The 10,000-nt window shown below is 39.0% G+C and overlaps 1 protein-coding gene across 2 annotated transcripts in view; it reads right to left on the bottom strand.

Moving 5' to 3' along the window:
- Nucleotides 1-10,000, bottom strand: part of LOC123511807 (uncharacterized phosphotransferase YvkC-like) — a 43,801-nt gene that overhangs the window by 20,973 nt on the left and 12,828 nt on the right. For both annotated transcript variants that reach the window (XM_045267835.1, XM_045267836.1), the window contains 6 exons: nt 9,474-9,635; nt 8,476-8,623; nt 7,089-7,206; nt 6,039-6,190; nt 3,143-3,273; nt 2,175-2,328 (listed from right to left, as the gene is read on the bottom strand). In XM_045267835.1, the coding sequence (XP_045123770.1) occupies nt 2,175-2,328; nt 3,143-3,273; nt 6,039-6,190; nt 7,089-7,206; nt 8,476-8,623; nt 9,474-9,635 (865 nt within the window). The remainder of the gene's footprint in view (nt 1-2,174; nt 2,329-3,142; nt 3,274-6,038; nt 6,191-7,088; nt 7,207-8,475; nt 8,624-9,473; nt 9,636-10,000) is intronic.

The following is a 10,000-nucleotide window of genomic DNA, read 5'->3' as shown; positions in this document are numbered from 1 at the left end:
CAGGGAGGGAGCAGCGCGTCTGCCTGAGGAACAAAGGAAGAGGCTGGAGGTTGTCTGAGGGGAAACTGTCTTGTGGTGATGGAGGGATCTGTGATTTGTGGAGCACAGAGGTATTGTGTGGGAGAATTCGAGGTGTGATGGCGTTGTTATGTGGTTAAGGATCAGGCTGGTGTAGTCTATAAGATTTGTCAAGAGCTCTTGTCTGGGGAGTGTAGTTGTGCAGTGATTGCGGTGGTGAGTGTCTGAACGTTGGTGGCGTCTAGGGAATGAATGAGTTTGGCAACCGAGGTATTAAGAGTTGTGTATAGTGGTGGTGGAGACCGTGATATTTTGGATAATGTAAAGCGGCCACTAGACGTTCAATATTATTGCGCAATGTGGGTTGCACAATATTTTGACGGTGGCCCCTAGACGGTCAATATCATTGTACAATATTTTGGTTTGTGCAAAAGATTGTACCGTATGGAGACGATATTGAAGGTTGTGCAATATATTGCGCAATCGTGAGCACAGACGTACAACCACATTGTGCAAACAGTCAGTCCCTGCCAGAACTTCATAACGTCACCCCTTTTTGGCACGATTAGTATAATCTTTGCATTTCACATCCCACAGGGCGGGAAGACCACGATACACCTCAATAAATTCAACAATGAATTCTTTTTTGGCTTTCTTGTCACCCATGATACGCGTGGTTGAGGAGAGAGACAAACACCTCACACGACCGCTGGAGAGAAACTGACAGGATATTGCGCAATATACCCAACAGACGACACAATATTATCCTGTTTGCGCAATATATTTTCAAGTTTTTGAAAATCACACAATATATTGCACAACCTTTCAATATTGCCCACACACGATCAATTATATTGCGCAAACCAAAATATTGCGCAATAATATTGAACGTCTAGGGGCCGCTTAAGCTTTTATTAATATTGTGATTGTGCTGTAAAACATGGAAAGGGAAGTATATGCTTATAAAGAGTATAAGGATATAAGGAGTGTGGGGAGCCTTGCAGTGTTGTGAAGGAAAGATTTCGACTGTTTACATATAAGTACAGTATGTAAGTTTTATATTATTAAAAATATATTTAGTCATACATGTTATTATTTGTATTGTTTGTCCCCTACCACTAATATTAAGTGCAGGAACAAGAATGGAGAGCAGTGTCAAGGTAAGGTTAAGGGAGCGGGACTTTTTTTCTTTTTTTATGTACTGCTATCTCGGATAGGACGAATGGGTAAATCGGCACCTTTAAAATCTAGACCTTTTAAACATTTCAGGACTATGTACTGTCCACTCTCCTGGGAGTCAAACCGGGACGTGACATTTTAATAATAATAATAATAATTCTTATTTATACATACATACATATATTTGCTTCTATATTAGCGATTTTGTTTTTGTTTATTTATCTCTTTCTATATTTGATTTTGATAATTTTTCATCAATATTTTACTATACATCCTTCATTCCTTATTGTGCAGGGGTTCCTGGGCTTTGCGAACCCCCGGGGTACTTTGATGACTGATATAATAACATCCTTAGCAGTACCGTTGCATATTGAGTTAGTAATGGTATTGGTCACTAAATTAACATCATGTTCGATGTCAGATTACTGGAGGTTCGAGTAAATAGTCTTTTAACTCAGGGGGTCCTTAACGAGATAAAGGTTGAGACCTTAGGTTAGGTTAGGTTAACCTAACCTAATCTGTGTAAGGAGTAGCCAGATGCTGTACTTCATGTGAAGGAGTGATAGTGAAGGTAAGATCCGTATTCAGAAACGCGTTGCCCTCACTACGACAATTTTGCAAGGTCACATAGATTATTAGCGGAGTTTTCAATAGTGTTGAATATAATAACCAGTCAATAATGTAGATATTCTTGTCAATCTGCTTCTAGAGATGTGAAAAAAACCCTTTTAAATTCAAGTAAATCCTTTTGAAATAGAGGTGAAGCACTGAAGTGTCTGAGAATGTCAGTCTTAAGATTCGTAACACAAAAGATGGAAAGATAGTGTAAGCGATGCAGTGAGGAAGATAGCGAAAAAATAATAATACGTCAACAAAAAAGTAATAATAGGCTACATTGAAACGGGAAAAAAGGAAATGAGTATCAAATCTGAACTTTTAACATGTTTCTGATGTCAATGCAAACACTCAAGTCTCACCTCAGTGACGTTGATGAAGACATGAGTGTAGTAGGAAGGGCAGAGATAGTTGTGGTGTCTGTCCTGGATGGAATTCTGCTCCTGGAAGGCAAGGTCCAAGATCTTCCCCACGACTGAGAGCGAGAGAGGCGAAGTGCTGCCCGGAAACACCTCGCTGGAAGGTTAGGATGAGAAAAAACGTTAATATTGAAGGGGACACAAAAATAAAAGGAAGAATAAGAAATTAACGTGGAAGAACAAGATGAGAGATAGCTTTAATATTGAAAGACAAGAAAAAAATATAGGAAATCAAAATGGGAAGGAAAAAGATCAGAGAAAGCGTTAATATTGAGAGACAAAAGTAAAGGGAACTGAGGGAAATCTAATAACTTAATACCTCACTGGAAGAGACAAAATTATTGGAAACGTTACTACTGAAAGGGATAAAAAAAATAAAGGGAAGAAATCTAACGTAACTTAACACCACGCTGGAAGAAGATAAGAGAAAACGTGGATATTAAAAGGGACACTAAAGGATAACGTAACTATACCTAAAATATCACTGGAAGAGACGAGGATGAGAGAAAACGTTATCATTAAAAGGGTAAACTAAAACAATAGGATAGTAAAGGATAAAGAGAAAGAGAGATAGAAAATAGACAATAACTACCTTCTACCTTTCAATATATTCACGTAAAATGAGAATAAAGACAAATAAATAAATAAACCAAATATAACATCAAGACACCATGAACTTACTACACAGACACACAATTATTAATCTTCTACTGTCCTAACAAATTTACTACTGTCCACAAACTTCAATCTTCTACTGTCCACAAATTTCAACTCTCTACTCTCCTTCATATTTCTCACTCTTCTTCTATCAAACCTCTTCTTTTTCACTCACCTAACACATAACAAAATAAAACAAGTCACACACACACACACACACACACACACACACACACACACACACACACACACACCCGGTATTTCCCTTGGTGATCGGGTCCTCGTCTGTCAGAGTAGCGGTGTCCAGTTCATGCACCATCTCGTATTCCGTCAAGGCGTGCAGGGCGGTGATGGGGCGAGCCTGCAGCACCACCACCGCCTCGCTCTGTGTTGGGGGACAGGAGAGGTGACTTGAAGGGAGGTTTGAACTGTGGTAGAGGTGGGGGTGGTGAGGAAGATGAAAAGGAGACGAATGATAATGATGATGATAGCAATAATCGTGATAATAACAATAATGATAACAACAACAACAACAAAAAGAAAAAGAATAAGAACTAGGGCAAGAAAATGATGATGCAGAAAACAACAACAACAACAACAAAAGGAAAAGAAAAAAAACTAGAACAAGAAGAAAATTATGATGATGCAGAAAAACGACAACAATAACAACAACAACAACAACAACAGCAGCAGCAACAACAATAACAATAACAACAACAACAAAAAGAAACAATAAGAGCTAGAACAAGATGAAAATGATGATGATGCAGAAAACAACAACAACAACAACAACAACAATGAAAGAAGGAAAAGAGACGAATGCCAAAGGTTGATATAATACAATTAAAGATTAAAGAGAGGACGAATAAAACAGAAGGAAAACTTGTACTGAGAGAGAGAGAGAGAGAGAGAGAGAGAGAGAGAGAGAGAGAGAGAGAGAGAGAGAGAGAGAGAGAGACTTTATAAATACACAAAACAAACATAAATGAAACAATAAAAACGAACAGAAAAAAAAACATAAGGAAGCAAAAAATCAAAACAAAACAAAACAACAACAAAAAAACAAGAAAAAAGCGAAATAAAAAATAATGGAAAGAAGGAAAAACAAAATCATTCACTCACTTCCATGAAAGAAATTATGATAACAAATGAAAAACAATGAGAAAGAAAACGAAATGCAGAAGAGAAAGAGAAAACGAGCATAGTCATGGTGCTAATTAATGCTGCCTCACCTGAGTTGCCTTACAGGTGAGGAGGGAGAGGAAGGAGAGAGAGGGAGAGGAGAGAGAGAAAAGGAAGAGGAGGAAGAGAAGAGGGGGAGGAGGAAAAGAGTAGAGAGAAGAGGGAGAGAAGAAGGAGAGGAGGAAAAGAAGAGTGAAAGGAGAAAGAAGAGGGAGAGAAGGGAAAGGAGGAAGGGAAGAGGTAGAGGAGGAAGAGAAGAGGGAGAGGAGGAAAAGAAGAGGGAGAGGAGAAAAGAAGAGGGAGAGGAAGAAAAGAAGAAGGAGAGGAGAAAAGAAGAGGTAGAGGAGGAAAAGAAGAGGGAGAGGAGGAAAAGAAGAGGAGAGGGAGATAAAATAGAGAGGAGGGCATGGTATTATCTCCTTCCTGATAAGATTAAATATGAAGAAAAGGGTGAAAGGTGAAATATGTTACAGACAGGTTATGTAAGATTATATGAAGCAACTCTCTCTCTCTCTCTCTCTCTCTCTCTCTCTCTCTCTCTCTCTCTCTCTCTCTCATTTCTTTATTGTTTTTAGCAATTTACGTGTAGAATATTTGTATTATTTTCCTTAATATATGAAGGGTAATGATTTTTGTAGTAGTAGTAGTAGTAGTAGTAGTAGTAGTAGTAGTAATAGTAATAGTTTTGTGGTAGCAGTAATAGTTAGCAGTAGTAGTAGTAGTAGTAGTAGTAGTAGTAGTAGTAGTAGTAGTAGTAGTAGTAGTAGTTGTTGTTGTTGTTGTTGTTGTTGTTGTTGTTGTAGTAGCAGCAGTACAGTAGTAGTAGCAGTTGAGAATGAGTAAGAAGGCTTGACGTTGAGCAGGATGACAGTGACGCAAGGTAACAGGACAAGCAAGAGGTGGTTTCCCATGCTATCCTGGAGTTACTGCTGACCTCTGAGGATTGTTAACCCCTTCAGTACCATGACGCGTTTCCATATTCGCTCTGGTTACTATTTAGCGTTTTTTCTACAGCTTCAAAAACTCATGTGGGCGTAAACTGAGAGTAAATTGTGCTTTGATGAGGTCTCTGATGACGCTAAGTAAGGATTGGTGAGCTTTGGGGATGATCAAGTAGGTTTGTTAGGGATGGTTTAAAGGGATAGAATTACATGTATTTAACCCCCTCCAGTACCATAACGCATTTTCATATTCATTCAGCTTACTATTTCGTGACTTTATACAGCTTCAGAAACTCATGTGGGGGATTAAAATAGTAAAGACTGTAGCCATTAATCTTCTGACCTCCATAGACCCTTTCTAATGTCAATAAAATGGTCTAATCACACACAAATTTCAAGGTAGAATTGTGTCCCAATGCTGAAAGGGTAAAGGAAATGAGTGACTTCTTCGCTCCTTCTTTTATATTGTATTAATAAAACAGTGACTTGCAGGAAATGAGTCAGAGCACCACCAGGAGAAGGAAAACATGAACGGGGAGAAAAAAAAAGAAGAATAAGAAAATAGAGAATAACAATAACAACAGAAGAGGAAGAAAAGAAAAGAAGAAAAAAAAACATGAACAAGAATTACAACATGGAAGGACAAAAACAACAAGAATCAACAAGAAAAAAGTAGAGAAAGAATAATAGAAATAAACAACAACGATAATAACTATTCCACCTACCGAATGCAAGTAGTAGTAGTAACAGTAGTAGTAGTAGTAGTAGTAGTAGTAGTAGTAGTAGTAGTAGTAGTAGTAGTAGTAGTAGTAGTAGAAGTAATAGTAGTAGTGGTAGTAGTAAAAGTAGTAGTAGTAGTAGTAGTTGTAGTAATTGTAGTAGTAGTAATAGTAGTAGTAACCCCAGCACTACACACCACCAGCCTTACTACAACACACACACAAACATACGCACACACACTTACAACAACAACAACAACAACCACAACAACAACAACAACAACAACAACAACACACCTTCCACTCACCTTCAGAAGAGCAAACTCAATGTCCCGCGGTCCAGCAAAGGCGTGGTGCAGGAAGAGAGCAACTCGCGCCACCTTAAGAGCTGCCCTGTCACTCAAACACACCCTACCCCGCGCCTCCTCCCCCAGGGCCACCTCCTGCGTGCCGCCGCCCTCTGTCGGGAGCAAGAGAGTCACTACCACAGAAAGAGAGAGAGAGAGAGAGAGAGAGAGAGAGAGAGAGAGAGAGAGAGAGTCTGTACTAACTAATGAATGGAGAAATGAATGAAAGAGAAGTGACAGGAAGGGGAGGAAAAACATACTGGAAAGGGAGAGAGAGAGAGAGAGAGAGAGAGAGAGAGAGAGAGAGAGAGAGTCATTGTCATCAGTGTCATGAGTAACGAAATTGCAACAATGATAGTAATAAAGAGAGCAAATTGAAACAGACACGTAATGCACAAAACCTGAACGAAACATTGAGGAAACAAGACGACACTATTGAAAAAAAAAAAAAAAAAAATAGAGAGCATTGAAGGAGAGAAAAAAGACACAAAAAACACGAAACAATAAGAAATAACAAAGAAAAACAAAACGCAACACAACAGAAAATAAGCACAAAAATAAACCAATATACAAACAAACAAAAAAACATTAAAAAGAAGGAGGAGGAGGAGAAGGAGGAGGAGGAGAAGAAAAAGATAAAGAAGAAGAAAAGAAGAAGGAGGAGGAGGAGGACAAGGAGAAAGAGGAGGACGAGGATGATGATGATGATGAGGAGGAGGAGGAGGAGGAGGAGGAGGAGAAGGAGGAGGAGAAGAAAAATAATAATAAGAAAAAAAAAGCAGAAAAGAAGAAGGAAGAAACACACAGAACGAGCAATCACCACATAAACAGGTAACAAAGCAATACTCTCTCGCAACTCAATCAAAAACAAAACCACACAACACAACAAAAAGAAGAAGAAGAAGAAGAAGAAGACGGAAAGACACCAACAACACACACAGACTGACTAATTCACTGCATCAACAGGATAACAAAGCAACATTCCTCCTTGGCGGTTCAGTCACAACTCACCTCGGAGCACACACTGGACAGCCTTGCCTCCCACACTCCGCCTCTGCACCCTGAGAGCGTCCCGCCAGCTCCTCTTCACCACCACCGTGTCTGGCTCCGCTCCTGCCGACACCACGCTCTGAGGGAAGGAAGGAAGAGGAGAGTGAAAGCTTGAAAGACAGTATAGATAGCGAGAGAGAGAAAATACTTGAAGAAAGCGAGAATAACATAATGAGAGAAGGAGAAGGAGAGAAGAGGGAGGAATATTAGAGGAGGTTGAAAGCTTGAAAGACACAGCATAAATAAATACATAAAGAAGAAAAGGCAAAAAAAAAATTCACTTCAAAAAGAAAATATACGAAGGAAGAAGGAATTAGAAAAGAACGTTAGAGGTTGAAAGGAAGGAAAATAACAGCTGAAAAAAGAAAATACATTAAAAAACACTAGAACACAATGGAAAACAAATATCTAACACTGAAATAGCCACACAATGCTGGAAGACACTCGATCCACCAGCACTGAGAACTTTTAAAGACACATTACAAACAAAAGAAAGAAACTAAAGAAAGAAAGAAGGAAAATAACAGCAGGGAAAAAGAAGAAAACAAATGAAAACACACACATCACTGAAACAATCACACAATTCAAACAAATAAATAGACAAAAGAAATGGAAAAAAAAGAAAGTGAGAAAGAAAGAAAATAACAGCTGAAAAAAAAAAACAAATGCAAAAACACTAAAACACAATAGGAAAACACTCATCTAGTACTGAAACAAACACACGACTAGAAGACACACGATTCGCCAGCACTGAGAATTTTCAAAGACACATTATAAACAAAAAGAAAGAAACTAAAGAAAGAAGAAAGAAAAACAACACCAGGAAAAAGAAGAAAACACATGAAAAACACAAGAACGATAAAAAAAAACACATAGCTATCACTGAAACATTCACACACTACAAACAAATAGATAAACAAAGGAACGAAACAAACGAAATAAATAAAGAAGGAAAATAACAGCTGGGAAAAGAAGAAAAACACATGAAAACACAAGAAAACGATGGGAAAACACTTATCTGTCACTGAAACAGCCACACACTACTGGAAGACACACGAATTTTTAAAGACAAAAAAAAAAAAAAAAAGGAACTAAAGAAAGAAGAAAGGAAAACAGCGGCTGGAAAAATACGAAAATACAGGAAAACACAAGAACACGATGGAAAAATACTGAAATAGGCAAAGAAATGAAAGAAACAAAATAAAGAAAGAAAGAAGCAAACTAACAGCTGGGAAAATAAGAAAACACATGAAAAACACAAGAAAAACACAAAAACACGATGGGAAAACACTTATCTGTCACTGAAACAACCACACACTACTGGAAGACACACGACCCACCGCCTCACCTCGCCCAGACCATAATTAGCAGTGATGATGATGGTGGAAGGGTCACCGCTAGCAGGATCAACAGTAAACACTACGCCCGCAGCCTCCGCCGCCGCCATCTCCTGCACCACCACGCCCATCCCACTCTCCACAGGCTGCCCTCGCTGCCTGTAAACGCCCACACCGCCCATCTTATTAATTGGTGTGTAATTCTTTCTCATATTTGTTCGGGGTCATTTTTTTTCTCTCTTCCTCTTTTCTTTTTTTTTATTTCGGTTCTTCATTTCTCCTCCTCCTCCTTTTTCTCCTTCTCCTTCTCCTCCTCTCTGCTCTTTTCTAATTTCTCAAGATTCGCTGATTTCTTGTTATTCCCTATTTCTATTTCCCTTCTTAGCTCTTCCTCCTCCTTTTTCTTCTATTTCTTTTCTATCTCCTCTTCCTCTTCTTATCTAACTTTATTCATTCCTTGTTCTACTCATTTTATTTCAACTCCTACTCCACTTCCTCCTCCTATTCCTTTCATTTTTCTTCTATCTTCTCTTCCTCGTACTCTTTCACTTTCTTTATTCTTCCTTCTAGTCATTTTATTTCCCCTCCTCCTTCACCTCCTCCTCTTCCTCCTCCTGTTTCTCATTCTCTTTTGATTTATCTTCTATCTCCTCTTCCTCCTACTTTCTTTATTCCTATTTGTTTCTTTATTTCCACTCCTGCTTCACCTCCTCCTTCTTCTGTTTTTCTTCTATATTCTCTTCCCCTTACTATCTAACTTCTTTGTACCCCCTTAGTTATCTATTTCCCCTCCTCCTTCTTCTTTTATTTATCTTCTATCTCCTCTTCCTCTTCTTATTTCACTTTGATTATTCCCCCTAATTATTTCATTTTTCCTCCTACTCCACTTCCTCCTCCTCCTCCTCCTCCTTCTCCTTTTATTAATCTCCTATTTCCTCTTCCTCCTACTTTTTTTCTTCCTTCTAGTTATTTCATTTATCCTCCTGATCCTCCTGCTTCTCCTACTGACCTGCGGTACTCCACGCTTTGGTAGGTGAAGAGGGACGCCCAGCAGGTAGTGACGGCCGCCAGCAGGTTGTCCCGCCCCAGCACGCCAAGGACAGTCTCGTTCTGCCCCGCTGCTGATGCCTCCGCCCCGTCCTCCACACAGCCAGACGATCGCACGGCCACTCTGTTATAGATACGTGTTCAGAAACGCTTTCCTCTCCCACCACGGCTATTTTCTAAGGCCATAGAGATGAGTAGCGGGGTTTTCAAGAGTGTTTCTCCAGTTAATAATGTAAAATCTTGTCTCTCTGTCTCTAGAACCACAAATACACCTTAAAAAACTTATGTAAATTTAAATAAAGCCTTTTGAAGTAGTGAAGGTGAAGCACATAAGTCTTTGAGAATATGAGCCATAAAAGCAACCTCTGAGACATCTCTACGCCGCATTCCTTACGTCTCAAAGGCTCTAATTGAAGTTCCATTGGCTCTAAAAGGTGTTTATCTATTTTTTTAATTGGTTTTTTTTCCCGTTTCTTAATAGGTTTTCAG

Source organism: Portunus trituberculatus, chromosome 32, assembly GCF_017591435.1.
Source record: "Portunus trituberculatus isolate SZX2019 chromosome 32, ASM1759143v1, whole genome shotgun sequence".
NCBI classification, from domain to species: domain Eukaryota; kingdom Metazoa; phylum Arthropoda; class Malacostraca; order Decapoda; family Portunidae; genus Portunus; species Portunus trituberculatus.
The sequence above is the reverse complement of the archived record's forward strand: the minus strand, read 5'-3'. Positions and strand labels throughout refer to the sequence as shown.